This window comes from Panthera tigris, chromosome F3 (genome assembly GCF_018350195.1).
Source record: "Panthera tigris isolate Pti1 chromosome F3, P.tigris_Pti1_mat1.1, whole genome shotgun sequence".
NCBI classification, from domain to species: domain Eukaryota; kingdom Metazoa; phylum Chordata; class Mammalia; order Carnivora; family Felidae; genus Panthera; species Panthera tigris.
The window spans coordinates 39,851,800-39,874,399 of record NC_056678.1 but is presented as its reverse complement, the minus strand read 5'-3'; the positions used below and the strand labels follow the sequence as shown (position 1 = coordinate 39,874,399).

The window sequence follows — 22,600 nt, the reverse complement described above, 5'->3', positions numbered from 1 at the left end:
TGCATGGTTTAAAAACCTATAGGCGCGCCTGGCTGGCTCAGTCAGTAGAGCATGTGACTCTTGATCTTGGGCCTGTGAGTTCAAGCCCCACACTGGGTGTAGAGATTAGTTAAAAAAATAAAATCTTTAGGGGTGCCTGGGGGGCTCAGTCGGCTAAGCGTCCGACTCGATCTCAGCTCAGGCCTTGATCTCAGGGTCATGAGTTCAAGTCCTGCATTGGGCTCCACACTGGGCATGAAGCGTACTTAACAAAAAGAAAAAAGAAAAAAGAAATAAGAAATAAAAATAAAATAAAATCTTTAAAAAAATAAAAACAAAATAAAAACCTACAGCATTTGACACTGTTAATGAGACCACCCCCTTGAAATTTTTCCTTCCAGGGCCTCAGTATTATTATACTTTCTTAATTCTCTTTCTAACTCTCTGATTGCTTTAACTCTGCCTCCTTTTCTTCAGCACCCCCTCTCAAAGTAAAGTGTTCACTACCCTACATTCCATCACCCTCACATCTACTACAATTTCAGTTACATTTTATGCACAGAAGACCCTGAAATTATTATTTCTATCCTCAACTTACCAATCATACTCCATATCTACATTATTAGCTACCTACTTTATTGGATTTCTCAGATAAGATATTTGGGCAACATGGGGCTGCCTGGGTGACTCAGTCTGTCCAGACTCTTGATTTCAGCTCAGGTCATGATCTCATGGTTCGTGGGATCAAGCCCCAAGTTGGGCTCTGCACTGACAGCCTGGAACCTGCTTGAGATTCTCTGTCTCCATCTCTCTCTGTGTCCCTCCCCAGCTCTATAAACTGAATGGCTCTGGATGAGTTCCCTAAACCTCTGAGCTTCATTCTCCTCATCAGTAAAATTGGAATGATTAATAGTTTCCATCTCTTAAAAGCTGTTATGAGAATTAAAATTATGTAATACATGCAAAGTGCCTGATACACAGCAAGTACTTAATAAACATTAGCAGCTTTATCATTTCCACTCTACTATAAGCTTTCTTGATATCTTGCCTTAACTCCTGCAATAACTTCCCTAACTGGCCTCTCTGCTATTAGTCTTTCTTAACCACAATGCCACCCATTGTCATCACAACCTACACATGTATATAAATTAGAGCTTACATAGGATTTTGACAGCAAAATGTGTTTGGATAAATGATTTTATACTACTAAACTAAACAGTATGAAAAGGAGAATGATTTTTTTTTAAAAAGAGAGAATAAGGGGCACCTGGGTGGCTCAGCTGGTTAAGTGTCCAACTTCAGCTCAGGTCATGACCTCGCGGTTCCTGAGTTCAAGCCCATCATCGGATCTGTGCTGACAGCTCAGAGCCTAGAGCCTGCTTCAGATTCTGTGTCTCCCTCTCTCTCTGCCCCTCCCCTGCTTGTGCGCTCTCTCTCTCGCTCTCTCTCTCTCTCAAAAACAAATAAACATTTAAAAAATTTTTTTTAAAAAGGGAGAATGATAGTTGATAAAGTTGAAATGATATATTAACACTAGGAAGTGGGCCTTAAATTCCATGTTAAGAATTTCAAATTCAAGAATTTCATAAAGAGGTTTTGTACCCATCATTTTCCCTAAAAGATTTAGAGGAGCAGAACATTTAAAGCAAACTCAGCAATACCATTGCTTAAATGGGTTAAGCTGTTCAAATACAGCAGAGACAGTACAGCTTAACTTGCCCTTTTGGAATTTGCTTCAAGTAATGAGCATCTGTTTATTAAAATTCATCTAAACAAACTTATTCTTCATTTGATCAAAACTGTATCTGTGTTATTCTACAAAATAAGCTATTAAGACTTGGGCTCTTTGGACTATTTTCAATGTAATGAGAAGAATATAATTCAAAGCTTCAGAAATAAGACTTCAAATGAAGTAAAACCTCCAACTGCTTTCTAGGTATTACAATACTAGTGCTTTATTTATTTTGTATGGTTCAATAACTTCATTCTATGTCCATCATTGATTTCTAGCTATCATTTTAAATGACTTTTCCAACACATATGATTCTAAAATTGACTACTTTTTAATATATCAAAAGTTAAAAAGTTTCTCATAGGGAAAAAAAAACTAAATTAATAACTGAAGATTCTTATATCATCGTTAAAGAAGCAATTTGGTAAATCACAACTTCAAGTCAGGCTAATATTTTTGAAAGATTAACTGAATACCCTTAGGTCTAATACTTTTGAAATACGTTGTCTGTTAACATTTGCCACTTAAATGTTTGCAGAAAATGAAGAAAAAAAATTACATAAAAAAAATGAAGTGACTTTTCTTCTGTTCACTCCATATAAATGTATACTTTGAAAGTCTGTTGATTAAAGAATAAACAAAATGTACAAACATAACATTCTCAATAACGTATTAAGTTCTGTTACTAAGTCACCCTCTTAAGGTCTTCTAACTTTGGTTCTCATTCCATTTTGAGTATGATCTTTTTATCCATTCCAACTGTTGCCAAGGCAAATGTAACCAAGTACCAATAATATTCATCTAAGCCTTCGGAGAGTATGTTAAGATCTGCCCACTCTTTAAAGAAAATAAAAAAATAAATAAATAAGACTTCTAACATGTACTATGTGCACATCTTTCACACTCTGCACAGTGGTATAAAGAGCAAAGACTTCAGGGTCAGAAAGACCTGAGCTGGCATGCAAAATCCACCACCTGCCAGATGTTTAATCTCAAACAAAGTAAAAGCTCTGAACCTGTTCCCTCATCTGTAAAATGAGAACAGTATCTACCTCGAGGGTTGCTGTAGGAGTAAATGAAGCAATGTACTTAAAGTACTAGGCATACTGCAGGTATACCCTGCCCCCACCAATGCCATGCCCTTGGGAGTCAGTCAAATGAAAACGTATATCCACCCTTACTAAAAGTGTGATCATAGGAAAGTTGTTTAACCTCCCTGTGCACTGGCATCCTCATTTTTTAAAAATGGGGAACAAACTACCTACATCACAGACTTGCTGTGAATCCCTAATGTATAATTTCATGCAAAGCATCTAACAGAGTGCCTGGCACACAACAGATTCCATTGATATTAGATTCCTTTCACTTCCTTTCTTTTTAAGTGTGTTCAATATGTGTTCCTCAAGCGGTCCAGAATCTGGCAAACTTGCCTGACATATATCCCGAAAGTAGGCCACTTTCTGGTTAGTAGCCTTTGTGAATCGAGGGCAACATTCTGACATCTGTACTATAAGCATCCTCTCAGTTTCAGAAGGAAAGAAAGTATCCGTGTTATTCCCCTACCTTCCATTTCATACACATTGCTTTTCCACATAGGTCGCCACGTAAATTTCCCTCTGTCTTTCCAAAATACTTAAACAGCTTTCATTTCTCCTCCAAATGGATATCAGCTTCAGCATGCTGCTTACGTTAAAACCAAAATACATCTATTATTCTCATTGCTGATATCAATGGTGCCAGAAAATAAAAATACACGGACACTTTGTGCTTCTTCCTTCCTATGTGTTACTCTACACATTTAGTTCCAAATAAATCTTTAAAATGTAAACTATTTCAAGATGAGTTTCAATTACACTTACTCCTGATGCCAGTTTTAAAACCTTAACATCTTTCTACTTCAATATCAAAATATGAGAATTTAAATAAAACAAAGTTGTCATAAACATAAAATCACGTTAAAGTTTCCTTCAAAATGAATTAAAATAATTTCCCAAACACTGAGATTCCTTTGCTAGTTAACTAAAATGTGCAGCTCTGAAAACATCCAGCTATGCATGATGTTTAAGAAGAATGAACGAGAGCATTAACCCCCATATTTTCACAGCCTTCAGAGTGGAAATAAGTCATTCTCCTCCCGCAAAAAATTAAAAAAAAAAAAACAAAAACAGATTTATTTAACATCTGGAGAAATATCTGCAAAAACTGAGAAACTTTTCAACCAATATTTTACACATCCAAACTTTATTTAAACTAGGGCAGAGAAACCTTACAAAATGATTCCTGAAGTTATCAGAGGAAATTTCCTTACACGAGCATCTTCCTATGAAAAGCTCTCTGATTTTTTCAGGGCTCTACAACATGGGCTCCTGAAGCAACAGCTAAGGAATTACAACAGGAGGCCCTTTTCCTGTTATTTTGCAAAGACTGGGTAACGGAGAGAATGTTTAATTGCTACCCCACTGTACAATCTGTGTCAACAGCACATGCCCTCAAAGAAACTCTACTATTAAAAAAAAAAAAAAATCCCATAGTAGGGAGTGTTTGTTTCTCTTAATTTATGAAACCAAGATACCGTTGGTAAAAGGAATATATCTCACTGATAATAGGAAATGAAAATAGCATCCCACAATCAGCAAGCTGAATATTGGTTTTAAATAACTGGTTTAATAGAGCCTGGAATGTGTAGGGAAGGATGATACAGGCTTTAAGAATGACAACAAAAATCAACACTGCACTTCGACACAGGCCACCTTACATTCTAGGAAGCCTGAACAGCAGCCATCATTACAAATGTCAAAATCAATATAGTACTATGTGCCGTCCACGTCCTTCAATAATCAAAGAAACGAGCTCGGATTTCTTGGTGGTGTAATCACAATTATGACCGAGGGGAAAATGTACGCAGCACGACGAGGCAAATAACCACAAAACCGCCCCAAGTAAAAACAAGACAAAACAGCTTACTGGACACAACAAAACACCTCTGCTACCCAATAAAAGAAATCTGGGTAAAATCCCGCCTGACCATTCAGGAGCACCTGGCTGAAGACCAAACCTGCCTAATTTCTCCTTTCTTTCTTGTCTTCCCAGTCCCCCATCATCTCCCTGAACCTGTGCGAGAACACACGCACCGAGGGGGCATCCGATGATCGGAAACCAAAAAAAAAAAAAAAAGAAAGAAAAAAAAAAAAAACCGGGATGTGTACATCCTAAGGAGAAAGACGGAAGGGAAGACGCCACTTACCTGTCCCAAAGGCTTTGGCCACCAGCCAGGCCAGATTGCAGGCGATTTTGGCCCTGGAGAAATCATAGTGGTCAAAGGGCTTGATGGCTGGAACAATGAACGTCTTTCTCATCTCCCTGGGGTCTGCAGCATCCCCCATCTTTCACGGCGGCTCGTCGGCAGGTCCGGGCTCTAACCTTCACATGGTGTGGCCGCGCCGCCGCGGGGGTCGGGAGCGGACGAGGGAAGGGCTCAAACCATCGGGGCCGGGGCGAGGCCCGCCCGGGCGGCGACGAGGGAGGAGAAGCTCAGCTGTCCGCGCCGCGAGCCTGCCGCCTCCCGCGGGAGCCGCCGCCGCTCCTCCCGGGCATAGGAATGTGACGGCGCAGCGTCCGTCCGTCGGTCCGTCCGCCCGCCCCGCGCCGGCGCCCCGCCGAGCCACCCGCCCCGCGAGCGCGCGTGTGAGCGAGGCCGCCTCCCCTTTGTCTCCGTTTAGTCACACGGGCTGGGGGGGGGGAGGGGGGAGGCTGGAAGGGCCCGGAATTTTAAGGAGGGGGGGGGGAGGCTTTAACAATCACGTTGTGGAAAATGTCCCCGCCATCGCCGTGCCCGCACGCCCCCGCCTCCCCCTTCCCTTCCCGCGGAGCGCGGAGACCCCCTCAGGCCCCGGCGGGCGGAGGGACGAGCCGGGCGCGCGGGACGGGGTGGGCGTCCCCCCCGCAGCGCAGCCCGGTCGGGGGCCGCCGGAGACCGAGCGGAGGAAAACGTCAAAATCACTGCGGCTCCCAGGCCGCCGGCGGCGCGGCCCCTCCTCTGCGCTCCCCTCCCGTCGCCGTCTCCTCCTTCTCCGGCCGCCGTCTCTGCCGCCGCCGCCGCCTCCCGGGCCTTCCTCCCTGCGGACGGCGAAGGCGGCGGCCCGCGAGAGGCCGTGAATCCCGGGCTCTCAGTCCTGCCTTATCAGCTATGCCCCCTCGTATTTTTTTCCCCCCTTCTGCCGCCCGGCTCGGTCGCTCCCCGTCAGCCGCCGCCGCCGCCGCCGCCGCTGCGGTTTTCCGGCTGCCGCACTGGATGGAGCGAGCAGAAGCGGGCACTGAGCATGCGCGCCGGCGCCGCTCCGGCCTGCGCCCCCGCCCCGCTTCCCTCCGGCCGCGGAGATCCCGGCCGCGCGCCAGCCCGGCGCTCTGAGCATGCCCAGCCTCGCTCCCGCCCGCGCCCCGGCTTCGGTGCGGCTGTTTTTTAATCATCGCTTAGGAGCGCTCGCCTGAGTGGACATCCTCCTCGTCCCTGGCGTTTGGCTGCTGCGGCTGCTGCTTACACCGCTGAAAGAGGAAAGGGAAGGAAGGGAGGCGAGGGAAAGGCCTAGCAATAGCTCTCGTACTTTAGCGACCCAGTGGTGAGGCAAAGGGCGCTGACATTCGTTAAAATGCTTGTTATGGGTCACACAGCCTGCTGCGAAGCTGAGGTGCATGAAGCCCGTTTGGAGCTCGAGGTGACCCTACAGGGTTAGGTGTCCTCGCTGGTTGACCACGAAATTATAGAGATGAATGGCGTTGACTGCGTTGATGCAGTCACACACGGACGGGGCTTCGCCAGGATTGAGAACCTGCGAGGCGCCACACCTGTGTTAATTTCATTACATCAGGATATTCTTCTTGACTCGATGCTCTCCGTTTAAGCGTTCTCTCTAGGTGAGGGAGCGCGTCTGCCAATGCCTCTCTGTTTCCTCCAAATAAAGCATGAATTCTTTCACACAGCAAACTGCCACCCACCGTGACCTGGCATCGACAAACCTGTATGGCTTCATTTTGTCAGAGCTGCTCTCCATTTTCCCAGAAGGGCACGTGTTCTCAGGTCTCCGTGTCCTCGGTGTGGTCCCTCTGTCCACCTGGCTTACTCCTACTTGACAAGCCTCTTCACAGTGATCACTTCCTCCAAGAAGCCTTCCCGGACAGCTCCTGACACATCCCAGTCAGAGCTGTCACATAGGTTCCCCTACTGTTCCCAGAGCACCCTGCTCTCATGGGCTGTCTTTCCTACTGGTGACAGGGTTTTTCGCCAGCACCTGTACATTGCTCAGCCCCCATAGTAGTTGCTCAATTAACATTTAGAGACTAAGGATGGATGTCTTTGCAGTTAACGCTTAAGGTGATGTGACTCACTAATGCCTCCTCATTTTGCATTTAAAACATTATCTAATTTTAATTACTGAAAAATCCTGCGTTCTTCATTTTTCAGGTGAGAAAACCAAAGCTCAGAAAAATTTAAAAATTAGCCAATAACGCACAACTAGTAAACTGGCAGATCCAAGATTTGAATCCAGGACTGTCCTTCTGCAAAGCCCGTGTTTTAACTACTAGGGCCTCCCTGACATTACCTGCCCTTAAGATAGAAACAAGACATATAAAGTATGAGGGGAAGGGCGTTGGACCCCACAATCCAAAAGGGTAGCTCCACCAGCAAGCAGGCCCTTTTGATCCCATTTAATCCCTGCAATTACCCCACCCTAAACCTACTAGAGCACTACCGATAAGTCCTGCTAATAATGTGGGCTAGGAAATGAATGTAAGAAGGAGAATGCACCATAAGGTGGTTGATGTCATTTTGTAATAAGTTAATGAATGTTAAAAACATATTCCTCATAGGCAAGGCCTTTTGCTAGGTCCCATAGGGGATAAGAAAATTAACGTGTGAGTACTAGTTTACAAAGCACATTCCCATTAACTACCTTAATTTTCATATCCATTCTGTGAAATAGGAATTATTATTATCTTGCAATTCTAGATGCAGGAATGAGGGTCATAGAGGTTAAGATTTCATGGCTGATTCATATCTGGGTCTGCCTTCCCAAACAAGCACCAGTCTTCTGGCTCCACTCCTTGGGCACCTTTCCCGGTTCCTGTTCTCTCCCTAGATTATGAAGGCTGACATGTACATAGATAAATATAATACAATGTAAAAGAGCTAAGTGCTATAAGAGTTATAAAGTGCAGAGAGAACATCTAGCTGAGGGATCAAGAAGGTTTTTTTCAAGACTTCTGTTAAATCCAATGTACTCAAATTCACCTTCAACTGAATTCTAGAGCAACAAATCAAATTAAGAGAAACCTATAGCCTGGACATGTTGAAGAGAGATACTGAAACATTTTGCCAGTCATAATAATCTGCAAGTCAATACAAGATTCTCAAGGCCAGAAACCATGCCTAATTGACTTTATGTTGCATATGTGACCTAGCACAGTGCTTTGTTCACAATGGGTGCTGGGTAAATGCTTGTCAAATTTTATTGAAAACCATTTCAACCTAAATAAACATGATGAGGTAGAGAAGGAAACAAAGACAGTTGCTCTGACTTGTCCTTTGATTCAGTGGTGATACATTTAGTAGCAATGGCATTACCATGACCCCAGTTGGGGAGGAGTGTGTTTAGGAATGGGGGGGGGGGGAGGGCAGCCTACACAAAGAGCAGCTTTTACTTTCAGGGAGGCTGTGAAACTTGGGGTCATCGTAGGAGGCTATTATTAACAGAGAAACACCCTGAGTACAAAGAAGAAGGATTCATTCTCAGGGAGACAGACACTCTAATAGGGTGTTCTTTGTGACACCTGCAGAATGATCTCTTTTAAAAATTGGAAATCTCTGCAGAATACCACTGTCAAAATCGAGTGCTCTCCACTACCTTCTTAAGATACCTGACTTCACTAAAAACAAAAACAAACCCAATGATTCTTTGGGCCAGCATGTCCAACTGCACAGCTATTTATTTTTTTTTATCTCCAGGAATTGACTCTTTATCCATTAGGCAACAGTTACACTATTCCTACATATATATTTCTCCTTCTATTTCCTTTCTCCTGGAAAAATCTATGATGTGAGCCAGACTTTCTTCTTTGTGGCCATCCTCCGTTTCTCTGGCTTTGGACAGATTTCATAAATGTATTCATTCATTCATTAGCTAATATTGATTGCATACCTGGGTGCTGAGAAAGCAATGTTGAACAAGACAGCCGAGGAAGCAAAATTTTAATGAGAAAACATGGGGATCTCAGGGCCAAGCAGTCCAGCTCTCCTTCGTTGTCCTGTCTCTATGTCTATAGGCTAGAAGCCTTGTTTCTTCACTTACAGAAACCTTCAGGGGCGCCTGGGTGGCTCCGTCGGTTGAGCGTCCGGCTTCGGCTCAGGTCATGATCTCACGGTTTGTGAGTTCGAGACCTGTGTTGGGCTCTGTGCTGTCAGCTCAGAGCCTGGAACCTGCTTCAGATTCTCTCTCCCTCTCCCTCTGCCCCTCCCCCACGTGTGCTCTGTCTCTCCGTCTCTCAAAAATAAATAAATGTAAAAAAAATTTTTTTGAAGAAAAAGAAATCTTCAGTGTGTCCCCTCAAAAACAAAGAAACAAAGAAACCATTAGGCACTACAAAGTTACTTTTTAATTGAATGCATGTTTACATATACTATCATCCGCTTTCAAATGGTTACAGCGATAGAGGGTAACTCTTACTGAGTACTTTGTATCAGGCCCACTTTTACATTTGCGGAATCCTCACCACAATCTACATATCTTCATTTGGCAAATGGAGAAACCAAGATGCAGAGGATTTGAGTAAATGGTGAGGACCTTGTGTGATTTCAAAACTCAAGGAACTAGAATAAGTAAAAAATAATAATAATAACTTTGTAGTACTTTGTTTCTTTGTTTTTGAGGGGACACACTGAAGATTTCAATAAGTGAAGAAACAAGGCTTCTAGCCTGTAGAGATAGAGACAGGACAGTGAAGGAGAGCTGGGCTGCTTGGCCCTGAGATCCCCACATTTTCTCATTTAAAATTTGCTTCCTCGGCTGTCTTGTTCAACATTGCATTCTTAGCATCCAGGTGCGCAATCAACCAGGTTAATGACCAAAGAGGGGCACCTGGGTGGCTCAGTCGGTTAAGCATCTGACTTCGGTTCAGGTCATGATCTCATGGTTCATGAGTTCAAGCCCTGCATTGGGCTCTGAGCTGGCAGTGTAGAGCCTGCTTGGAGTTCTCTCTCTCTCTCTCTCTCTCTCTCTCTCTCTCTGCCCCTCTCCCACTTTCTCTATCTCTCTCTCAAAATAAGTAAATAAACATATATATATGAATGACCAAATAGAGGGGGAGAAAAGATTAAGCTGATGACAATAAGATGTTTGGTTGGCTGAAGTTTTGCAGCATCTGATAAACCAATATGGGACTGAAAAGTTTATGCTGTATATCCAGCATTCTATCATTTCTGGACACAGTTGTGGCTTCCATCTGAATAGCTAACAGAATTTTATAAGGATTACCTCATCAACCTTCACAACAGTTTCTGCATGGCCTGTGTGGTATGAGGCCAAATGTGTAACTGAGCAACTGAAACTCATGACTTCCCCAAATCAATGCTGTGAATCAGTCCAAACTGGAAAGTGAACGCTGGCTCTCACATTCCCAGGCACAGCATTATATTTTCCCAGATCCCAAAGACATTTTTCCTTTATGTATCCCCTACTTAAACCAAGGTCTGGCTCGGGGTCAAACACTGGTTTGGGAGTAAAGACCCTGGGTTCCGTTACTGTTCTGCCATATGATTTGGGGGAACATATGTCACTTCTCTGCTCTCTGGTTCCCGCTGCTGTAAAACAAAGAGGTGGGTTTGGGCAACTTCTAAGATACTTCCAGGGCCAACAGTCTTCAGTGGGAGCCTGGCATCGATATACTTTACGAGATCATAACTAAAGGCTAAATCAATCAGATGCCTCGAATTCAGGATTTAAATCTTTTGAGCAGGGGTGACTTTTTTATTTCCAGAAAGCTTTATGATGAGACTATTGGGAAAAGCTAGGAGGGGTTACAGAGCAGGAAATGGAATCCTTCCATGAAGGCAAGAACCAAATCAACACTGGGATGAGAGAAGAGGATGGATGTAGCTGTTTGTTAGTAAATACAGGAGTCCTACCACTTAAGTCATCAAGATCTAGAGTTGTAGAGTATCACCTAGTCAACCAGGAAGATTTGGGGTTGGGTTATCAACTTCTTGATGGAAAAAATGTGAATGCCCATCAGTAGAGGAAGGGAGCGACCCTTCACATAAGGATCCATTGCAACAAATGGAGAGATTTCCAAGACATCTCTCTCTCTCTCTCTCTCTCTCTCTCTCTCTCTCTATCTCTCTCTCAAAAATTAAAAAAAAATTTAAAAAATTTTTAATAAAAAAATAAAAGTCATATGTATTCATGGAATTACCCTGGATATTCCTAGAAGAATGCACAAGAAACTGAGGAGTAGTCGAGAGACCTAGTTTTCTCTTTTTATGCTTTGGTAGCTTTTGATTCATAAGCATTATTACTTATTCAAAATACAAATTAGCATATATTTTTAGCTAACTTCTTCACTTGTTCCTGCAGTGTAACTTCTGCTCCTACCACACTACTGAACTGCTCTCACAAAAGTCCTTGATGAGCTCCTTGTTTTGATCCTTCTGCTCTTGTGTCTTTGGCCTCCGTGGCAAGTGGCACTTATGAGTGCTCCTTTGTTCTTAAATCTACCTTCCCTCGGGCACCATGGCCTTCCTGGGAACACCTGGCCTTTCTCACCCTGGTCTTTCTTTCCTATTCGCCTCTCTGCTGCCTTCCGCACCTTCTCTGTTTGCTCACCCAGCCAGTAGAGGAGCTACTCAAAACTCAGTCCTTGGTCCCCACCTTCCTCGACACTCCGCTCTTGGCATTGCAATGGTGTCTTTATGGCTTCAATTCTCACTCATCCTTATGCAGGTGACTCCCTAATCTATGTCTCAACTTCTCACTCCTCTCCTAACTTCCTAAACCTGCTGGCCATTTCCACCCAGATACAGCCCTAGGACCTCAAATTGAACAATCAAAACCAAACTCCCCACACTGCCCTCTCACAGGGCTTCTGGCCGCAGTCTCCCAAATTCTGCAAAGAGCACCATTCCATGCTTAAACGTCATCATCCTGAAGCTCTCCTCTCTCATCCCATCCATGCAAGCCATCCAAATAGCTCTCACTTCCATTTACTCATTTCTCTTCCCCCAAATTTCTCATCCCCTCTCTTTCACTCCCATTCAGTGTCTCTCTCTCTCTCTCTCTTTACTGTTTTTATGGAAGCATAGATGACACACAATGTTACATTATGTCAGGCATACCACATAGTGATTCAGTAAGTCTGTATGTTACCCTGTGCTCACCACAAGTGTAACTACCATATGTCACCACTGATCACCACTACAATACCCTTGACTAGATTCCCTCTGCTATACTTTCATCCCTGTGACTTATTCTTTCCATAACTGGAGACCCGTACCTCCCACTCTCCTTCTCCCATTTTGCCATCTCCCACCCTCGCCCCTCTGGCAACCATCAGTTTGTTCTGTTGTTTCTCTTCTTGAACCCACACATTCAAACTCATCATCTTCCTAAACCTGAATTTTGATGATTCAACAATATTCACTTTAATGGTTGCAGACTGCACGTCCAGTGCTGTCCTAGACCTTTCAAATACTGTATCATATTTAATTTCATTAGCATGTAAAATAGCATGTAACATGGGGATTAATCTCATTTTACAGATGGGAAATAGGGGCTCCGAGAAGTTAAAAGAATTTCTCAAGCCTCCATGGGAAGAATACAGCTAACACTGAAAGTCACAGCTCCTGATCTCAAGTTCAGTAGTCTTTCCATCCCCGTTCATCTGCTTGGTGGCAATGCCTTGCTTACTAGATGTAGTCTAAACCTTTGCCTTGACTTTGAAGATTCTCTGCAAAATAGCCTATCCGTATTTCCCCAGTACTCTCCTATTCATAGCAAGCCAAATTACTCTCAAGATCTTCAACATATTTGATCCTTTCCAAGCCTTATTGGTTGGGATAATTTTCACCTTCCTCCGTAATGCCCTCCACCAGACCAACATAAGCCATCAAAATCTCATCTTACAATTAAACCTTAAATGCCACCTGTGCCGTGTCGCTTTCCCTGCCCTCTGTCCCTAGGTTTCCCTGATCTATTTGTGCTCTGTTATGGTATGTTTGGGCTCGAATTAAAATTTTTTTCTGTGTACCGTAAGAGAAGAGACAATCTTATTCTGCTTTATAATCTCCTTCAGTGCCTAATATATAATAGAGCACACATAGTATTTGTTGAATAGTTGAAAGAATCAGTAAATTAACAGACAAAAAAAATATATATATTAACACACATTCTAGACCCGTGGAACAGATCAATATAATGTAACTAGCTTATATGGGAATAAAAAACGGAAAGTTGATCTCCTTAATACTGTAGTGGTTCTCAGGGGTTCCTGAATACTAGTCTATTATGTTTTATTAAAATATGTACTGAGAAAATGTAATAATTTTTTCATAAAACTAATTTTTTCCTCTTAAGGATTATTTTATTTTTTTTATTATGAGGTTAGTCCCTTCTTGCTTTTTTTTTCCTGTTAAAATGTCCTTTCTCTTGTGAAATAATGGTGATCGTTGATTACGATGGTGTTTTATTGTATCCTCATTGGTAAAATAAAAGGTTAATAACCCTATGTTCATTACTCTCCAGTTTATTTATTTATTCATTCATTTAGGAAACTTGGCTGCTTTGTGAAACCCCAAAGTCTGGAGGCCACGGCTCTAGTCAACTGAACTTCCAGATTAGCTTCTTAAACAAAACTGGCTCCAAACAGCATTCAGAAAAACAAAGCCAAAATCTGTTGTTTTTGTGTATCATATTTGCTATGGAAACAGTTATTATTGTAATTTCAAATATGTTGGTATTTTCAAACATGTTGGTATTTGAACAAGTCATGGCCTAAAGGCTAAGTTGTTGTGGGATTTTTTTTGGCCACTAAATATGTAAATCAAATCTTCCTTTAAAGCACTACTTAGCTATGCTTAAACTTTTGTGGACCTCTTTCAAAATAGATTTGGAACTATTGGTAGACACAGGCAATGATCATTCCTTTCATGATGATCTACAGACAGCTGAAAAAATATACTGTACTTCTTTCTGATGTTTGGTCTTTTCAGTCAGGATAATAGGAGAATTCTGAATGTATGATTTTGATTAACGGGAACAAAATATGGTGGCTTCCTTCTCCTACTTTAGTTTTCTCATCTGTTGCCCATCTTCCTCCTAACTTTCCAGATCAGAGAAATGTAACTTCCTGTTTAGTTTCTTACGTTGCTAATTTAAAGGTTCTGGATAAAACTAGAAGAGGAAAATTACAGCTTGACTTGGGAATTAGAAAAGGCAAAAGCTTGTGGCATGCAGAATGGTATTCTTTATGGAAGCTAGAGAAGTCAAAATGTTATTTTTGCCCTAAACATTTCACTTTTAGGTGATTCAAAATGAAAGCTGGAATTGAAAAGGAAAGAAAAGCAAATGTGCTGAGAAAGTCGTCCACCATTCCGAAATAAAAGAGGTTTCCTTAAAATAGAAGCAATACTCTCGTGCTTTCGCTGATCCACTTAAAATCTGCTTAAACCTATTTCTTACTGTATTTTAAAACATTTCTTGTTATATTACACTGGTGGACATAATTCAGAATAATGACCACTTGTAAATAAAATGGAATATTTTATTTGTTTGGAATTGGAAGTACTAGGAACCACCTGGATGTGTGCAAATAGAAACAATTATCTCCCCCACTGAGTCTTGTATGTTTTTGTGAATATCCACATAGAGCGGTTGGTTCAAGCGGGTTGGATACCCTTACACCATTTAAGTTTTTATTTCACTGGAAATAAATGTTATTGTTTATCTTCCATGGGCCACTTTAGCTAGTGTGGTTAACTTTTTAGAGTTGGGGTGGGAGTGGGAAATGGGAGCAGAAATGTGGGGGCGGGATCAGAAGAAGGTGGATGTAACCACAGCCTGTTCCCAAATCCTGGCCAGCACTTTTTTTTTTTAAGTATGTTTTTTTCTTTTCATTAAAAGCAGGAAAATACCATAAATAACTTAAGGAACACTACCTCAATACAAAAAAAATTTAGAAAACATCCTTCTAATTGCAAGTGAGTGCATTTTTTATACCTAAAACACAATTTTTCTCTCATGATAAAAGGAATCCAGTCATTTCTTTAAAAAAAAAAAATATGGGGGCGCCTGGGTGGCTTAGTCGGTTAAGCGTCCGACTTAGGCTCAGGTCATGATTTTGGAGTTTGTGAGTTCGAGCCCTGCGTCAGGCTCTGTGCTGACAGCTCAAAGCCTGGAGCCTGCTTCAGATTCTGTGTCTCCCTCTCTCTGCCCCTCCCCTGTTTGTGTTCTCTCTCTTTCTCTCTCTTCTCTCTCTCAAAGAATAAACATTCTTAAAAATTTAATTTAAAAAATACAAAAAGTACAAAAAAAGCTGGAGCATTTGGGTAGCTCAGTTGGTTAAGCATCTGACTCTTGATTTCAGCTCAGCTCACAGTCGTGGGATCAAGTCCTACAGTGGGCTCTGCATTGGGTATCGAGCCTGCTTAATATTCTTTCTCCTGTGCATGAGCACTCTTTCTCTCAAAAAATGAAACGAAACAAAGGAAAACAAAAAGCAAATGAAAAAATAAACACTTATAATTTCATCACCTAGAGACAGGCTTTGTTTATCCTTTCATTCATTTTTTACTAAAACGAGCTTGTATTGTACATCCCACTTATAACTTGTTTCTTTTATGTAATACTATAGTTAATAGACCTTGATATTAATATTATTATTTTTTGAAGTTTATTTATTTTGAGAGAGAGAAAGAGAAAGAGAGGGGGAGGGTGGGACAGAGAGAGAGAGAGGGAGAGACAGAGAATCCCAAGCAGGTTCCCCAATGCCAGCCTGGAGCACGATGCCGGCTCGAACTCACGAACCATGAGATCATGACCTGAACTGAAATCAAGAGTCTGACTGAGCCACCCAAGCACCCTGATATTAATATCAAGGGATATTAATAAATACTCATCTAAAACATCAACTTAATGCATAATAGAATTTCATCATATGGGTGTATTGTTTTTAATTTTTAAAAACTTTTTTCTAGGTTTTTTATTTGTTTTGAGAGAGAGAGAGAGAGAATGAGCACACGTGGGGGAGGGGCAGAGAAAGAAGGAGAGAGAGAGAATCCCAAGCAGGCTCCACACTGTCAGTGCAGAGCCCAATGCAAGACTCAGTCTCAGGAAGCATGAGATCATGACTTGGACTGAGCCATCCAGGCACCTCTACTTTTTAGGTTTTAACCAAGCCTCTATTATAGGATATTTTTGTTATTTCTATATTTTTTGTCTTTAGGAATACTGCTATAAGGAATGCTCTCAAAAGTATACTTTTGCCTATTTCACTGATTATTCTTAGGTATGGATAAATTAAATGTGAATTGCCAAGTCATTTTTGTATGTCTTTTGATATATATGCTATACTGCCCTTCAGAAAGATTGTGCCAAAGATTTATTATAGGGTGTTTGTCTTCTTCTCATATTGATTTGTGAGAGATAGACATTAAACATATTAACTCTTTTTCTGTCAAATACAGTCATCTTTCCAAGTGATCATTTCTCTTTTGATGTAATGTTAATTACTGCATTTTTTGGATGTACTTGTTTTTCTGTAGTGAATTCTGTCAATCTTTTCATTTCCAGTTTCTGCCTTAGATGTTAAACTTTAAAAAGCTATTCATCCACTGCCACCCCACCGAAAGGACATTTAATGTAGATAAACTGTCATAGGCATTTTGTTGTTTTCAAGTAATTTTCACACCCAATGTGGGGCTCAAATCCACGACCTCAAGATCAAGGGTTGCACGTTCTACTGACTGAGCCGGCCAAGCTCCCCTGTCACAGGTGTTTGGTCTGCAGAAATATTGAGCCTCCACTGTTTTGATCTCAGAACATTTTACTCTATGTACCAACACAAACATTTTAATCAGAATTATACCAACAATGCTGATTGTGAAGATAGTGTTTTCAGAGAGAGTGTCATTAGACTAATTTCGTTCTTTGGTCAACTGTCTCTGCTCTGTAGTTAAACCATTCCCAATTTTGTTTCGATTTTTTTTTTTTAATGTTCTCCTGAGATTATTTTCACCGGAATTAGTTCTTTTCCATGTAAATTTACAACCAAGATTTTTTTTTTGTATGACTCTCTTGTTTATATCAAATTCTAACAGCAACTTGCTACTGTAAGTTTTCTTCTGTGGCCATTATTTTTAACAGGTTCAATTTCCCTGAGTCACATTTTTATACCTATAATTTTGTTAAAAAGATGTGATTCTCTAAGGAATTTTTTATCCATTACAACTTTGTGTGCAGTCCAGGCCATAGTCTGTGTGTGTGTGTGTGTGTGTGTGTGTGTGTGTGTGTGTGTGTTATTATTTCTACTAGTAATTTTCATTATGAATTGAATAAAAGAATGATGGGGTCACAGTGATGTAAATGTAATACCTACCATACAACACAAGAGAGCAGAGAGTAGAACGCCTTTGCCAGCCCAAGGAGAGTAAGTGACATGGTGGCTTAAAATATGTTCAAAATTCTTTAATTTTCCCTTCAAAAGATAGAGCCTGATTCCCCTTCCCTTGAATTTGGGATGGAAAAAAGAGACTCAATTCTAAAGAATAAGAAAAAAGCACAAAGGACAGTGCCCATAAGCTAATCATTGGAGAGACAAGGTCATAAAAGGCATTGCAGCTTTCTGCTTCTTCTCTCTTGGATCTCTTGGTCTGGGGAAATCCTGCTGCCATGTTGTAAGGACACTCAAGCAGCTTATAAAGAGGTCTACCTGGTGAACAGCTGAGGCTGCCTGCTAGCAGTCATGTGAGTGAGCCATCTTAGAAGCTCACCCACCAGTCCCTGGCAGGCCATCAGAGAAAGTGAATAGCCTCGTGGGAGGCTGAGCCATAGTGACTCCTAGACTTTCCCTAGACTTCTGACCCTGAGAAACTGCATGAGATAGTTTTGGGTTAATCAATTATGCAGCAATAGTGAAAGGATATGACAGTGCATTGGGGGAGGGGTCACTAAAGTCTTCCTGGAGATGGGACCTGGGGAGTGATTTGCTCTCCACCAATGACATTATAGCAAATGTTCTTCTCTGTTTTGCTTCTCCAACCCCCTCTACACGCTTTCTACTTTCAACCTCTCTACCCTCCTATCCTTATCCTTCTTCCCCTCCACATTCTCTCCCTCCCTCTCCTTTTATCTTCCCAAATAGCAATGGGAAGGGTTGTATAAACCACTGTGGATCTTTGGTAAGAAGAAAAAAGCTTTGAGGATTACATTTTACTCCCTCTAAGAAATATTCATTTCCATGGTTTATATGACTTATATAAACACAGATTTATATGTGATAGACCGATACTCCTTCTCCTCCCTCCTCCCAATCCTCCTAGAATGTTTATTCATTTTGTGCCCATTGTGGATGGGCACCACAGAATTTCAAATGAACTCTTTAGGAAATAGCTATTTTATTTATAGCTGAGGGAATATTTAAAAACAACTACAATATGGGGCACCTGGGTGGCTCAGTCGGTTGAGTGTCTGACTTTTCAGCTCAGGTCATGATCTCAAGTTTTGTGAGTTCAAGCCCAGCATCGGGCTCTGTGCTGACAGCTAAGAGCCTGGAGACTGCTTCTGATTCTGTGTCTCCCTCCTTCCTGTCCTTCCCTCCCTCATTCTCTCTCCCTCTCTCTCTCTCTCTTTCAAAAATAAATAAACACTAAAAAAATTTTTAATTAAAAAAATAATAAAAACAACTACAACATAAAAACAGTGATTCTAGATAGTCTAATTAGATACTTGGTTTTTACTGATGAATAGAACTAAAAGAATGGATCCACAGCCCTAAATGTCTTTTTCCGAGAAGAAAATTTGCTGACAGCAACAGGATGAATCACTGAAAACACAGAAGTAAAGCCTATTTGTCCCACTTTTCAGAAAGTTTGCATTTTGAGATTTTGGTAAAATTGCTTATAGGGTTGTCCATTCTACTTAGAACTCTCTTGGCCTCAGTTGTTCACCAGGTGGGCCTCTCCAAGGCTGCTTGAGTGTCCTCACAACATGGCAGCAGGGTTCACGTGGAGGATTCTCTCTCCAAGAGCAATAGTTATAAAAGACAGAAGATGTAGTTTGTAGTTTAAGTGATAATAAGATTTTCAGTTTGTTTATTTACTCCTGTTGCTCACAAATAAAACATTTTAACTCTCTCTTACTTTTGGTGGGGGGAGGGGCGGGGGGTGGTGGAGGTTCATTTTGTTTAGTAATTGGAATCATGCTGCATGTACTGTTCTTTATATGCTTGCTGGAAATGTTCCCAGACCAGCACATTCCTTTTATCACTGCATAATATTCCACAGAGTTAATGTTACCATCTTCATGGACATTTGGGTCGCTTCATTCTGCTGTTATCATTGTGCCCACTTTTGTGCACAGATTTGAGTACAGGGGCTGGAATCTGAGAGGGAAAGTCTCAGTTTGAGTGCCTGCTGATCTGAGGTGATGGTGCCTCTTACTTTTTTAAATAGCTCTCTTGGCAAATACTCTTGGGGATCCATCAGCTATAACGTGTTTTGTGCCTCGATTTCTTTCCTTCAAGAAACTCTTTTTCACCAGACACTTCCAGCTGAACATCTAAATGGATAGTAAATTATTTTGTGGAATAATTGCATGTGATAAAGCAATAAAAACTCAAAAATATGATGACCTCATTATAGCATGACTCTACACAGAACTGTCTCTTCTGAAACATGGTAACTAATCACAGTAAATGTTGGAACTAATACTTAGTCTATAAATTGCCTTCCAGGCTAATAAGCATCCCCAGACAGAATTCCAACATTAAAAAGAGTGTCACCGCCTTAAATTTAAATCTAATGAAGATTAGAAGCAACATTCAATTTAGAAAAATCATTTCTACTCAAAGCTGCCCCAGTTGATGAAATGCTAAAATAACAATTGTAATTCAAAGGACTGTATTGTGTTTCTTTAGACATTCCAAAGGGACTGGAGAAAGTGCTGAGTAAAAGAATGAAGGGAACAGTCCTGCCTGGAGGAAAGATGGGCCAAGTGGCCTCAGAAGCCTTGTCGAATCTTTGAGTTCTGTGACACTTCCGTGATTATGCACAATTTCCTGGAACTTTTAAAAAACTATTTTGTCATCAACTTTTAAAACATATATATTAATAGTTGTAGTTTCAGAACAACATTATGCAGTTTTCACTACAAGGTGTTTTTTTTAAACTGATTCTCTAGGATCCCAGATACTTTTTCTTATAGAAAACTCTCTAAAAGGAAACAAATCACGACACTTTCCCAAAGGGAATGTCATAGCTCTTCCTAGGTTCCAAATCTAGAACTAAAACTACACTATGTAACAAATACTTGCCAAGAGTATGATTGGTTTTTGATCAAAGATCTTCCTGAAGCACCTACTTTTCCAATTGCATCCGTTCCCCAAAAGTCTTAGAATAAAAGGTGAGAACATAATTCGTGAAGGAAGAAAATCAGTTTCTACATAAAATGTGTGGTTTGTTTTACTTGGTGTGTGTTGCTTTCAGAATTTGTTTAAAAATATTTAAAGAAAAAAACCCTAATCCCTTGACAGAAGGCTGTATGATGAATAAAGCGTTCCAGCCAAGTTATAAACCTCAGCAAAGGGAGGTTTAAATGGCAAGTGTTGGGCAGGACAGCGTCCTCACTAGGGCACAACTCTGTGCAAACAAAGAGGCATTCATGAGTCTTGTCAGCCACTTAATGTTCCAGTCTGTCACCAGCTAAGCATAAGGTTCCCGGAGCTGCTAGTGAAGTTTATCTGGAAAACTCCAACATGACTTCGGCACTTTTATTTCATTAGGTAATAAGGTGCATTTACAGTTCAGCAAAACTAAGAAACTTCAAGCTCAGTGTATCCCCCAACCAAGCTGACTTTTGTTTGCTGGTTTTCTTTAGCTACCTCCTGACTAGACAAATCGAACAACCATTAAAAAAAAAAAAAAAATGGTTTGCTGTTTAACTGTGATATAATTCACTTTAAATTAAAAAAAAAAATCACAGTAATCGCAATGGAACTGTGTGTAGGCAAGTTCCTCCTTTGTGGGTTGCAAGCTTATTTTAGGGCCTAATTAGAGAAGATTCTTCTTTGATACTTTCTCTACTTGATTTTAAGGAATGTGTTACAGAGAATGTTCTGCTGGAAAAGCAGAAATAGAAATAGCACAAGAATGGATTAATACAATAGTTCTCAACTCTCCATTTTTATGTTCCCCATGTCACTTATCTATTAAAATACCTAAAGCAGAAGAAACATGCCTCATTTTATTATTTTTTTATGTTTTATTTATATTTGAGTGGGGGGGGGGGAAGGGACAGAGAGAGAGGCAGACACAGAATCTGAAGCAGGCTCCAGGCTCTGAGCTGTGAGCACAGAGCCCAATGCAGGGCTTGAACCCACAAACCGTAAGATCATGACCTGAGCTGAAGTCAGAAGCTTAACCAACTAAGCCACCCAGGCACCCCTCCCCATCTTGAAATAAGGGTGTTGAAGAAGACATTAGTAACTGTAAAATTCTGTGGCCTCAGTGAAATTAAATCACATCTGGCATCTACATTTGCCTGTTCAAGTAATTTCTATAATTACATAAAGAATTACCCACTCCATTACTTTTCAATTTACTCCCTTTATTGTTGGTCTTTAAATTCTTTTCCTCTTTCCTCTTATTTGTGTCTCCTGTTTCCTTAGCAGATTCCTCTTTCTCTAACCCCATTTTCTACACCAGCCTGTTTGAATTTCCTTTATCATTCCCTCATTTTCATTAAATACTGCTGTCTTCACTCTTTTACCCTAGTGAAGCAATTTCAGAAGGCACTGTTTGATTTTAAAGGATTTCTTCATTTGCTGTAAGTAGAAAACACTGTTAGGAAATCAATGTATAAGACGCATCGTTACTCAAGTTCAAAATGTTAGAATAATATTTCTAACATCATGCAATATGTAGTTATCATATTAAGTAACTAACATAACAATTCAAAGTTATAAATCAGGCAACATTGGTTTTACTATATTAAAAAATTCCTTATTTCCAAATATTTTCCTACTGGATTTTAAGGAATATGTTACAGCGAATATAACAGAAAGTTACAGAAAATAATACCATAAAGTGCTGACCACTGATGTTTGTCAAATTTGAATATTTTGCCATATTTGCTTCAACTTAAAATTTTGAAAAAATTTTTTTCTTAATGTTTATTTCTGAGAGACGGAGAGAGAGACAGAGAGGCAGAGACAGAGAGACAGAGAGCACGAGTGGGGGAGGGGCAGAGAGAGAGGAAGACCCAGAACTCAAAGCAGGCTCCAGGCTCTAAGCTGTCAGCATAGAGCCCGATGTGGGGCTTGAACCCACGAACTGTGAGATCCTGACCTGAGCTGAAGTTGAACCCTTAATAGACTGAGCCACCCAGGCACCGCCCAAAACTTTTGTTCTTAAGTAGGCTCCATGCCCAACATGGGGCTCAAACTCAGGATCCTGAGATCAAGAGTCCCATGCTTCCTGGGCTGAGCCAGCCAGTCACGTCATGATTCAACTTTTTAAAAATACAATGTTACAGATGCAGTTAAAACCTTCTATATATTCTATCCCCATTTCATCCTCACCCTCTGCCTCCCACGGATGCAGTTACACACCAACTGTTTTTCTTCTGTGTCTTT

The 22,600-nt window shown here is 41.0% G+C and overlaps 1 protein-coding gene across 4 annotated transcripts in view; it reads right to left on the bottom strand.

The window, feature by feature from the left end:
* The window catches only part of CAMSAP2 (calmodulin regulated spectrin associated protein family member 2), a 112,101-nt gene extending 106,713 nt beyond the window's left edge, over nt 1-5,388 (bottom strand). For 3 of the 4 annotated variants that reach the window (XM_042975499.1, XM_042975500.1, XM_042975501.1), the window contains exon 1: nt 4,956-5,387. In XM_042975499.1, the coding sequence (XP_042831433.1) occupies nt 4,956-5,094 (139 nt within the window). In that variant the 5' untranslated portion in view covers nt 5,095-5,387. Of the gene's footprint in view, nt 1-4,955 lie in introns of all 4 variants that reach the window. The other variant, XM_042975498.1, reaches the window with a different exon arrangement.
* Between the last annotated feature and the right edge of the window lie 17,212 nt (nt 5,389-22,600).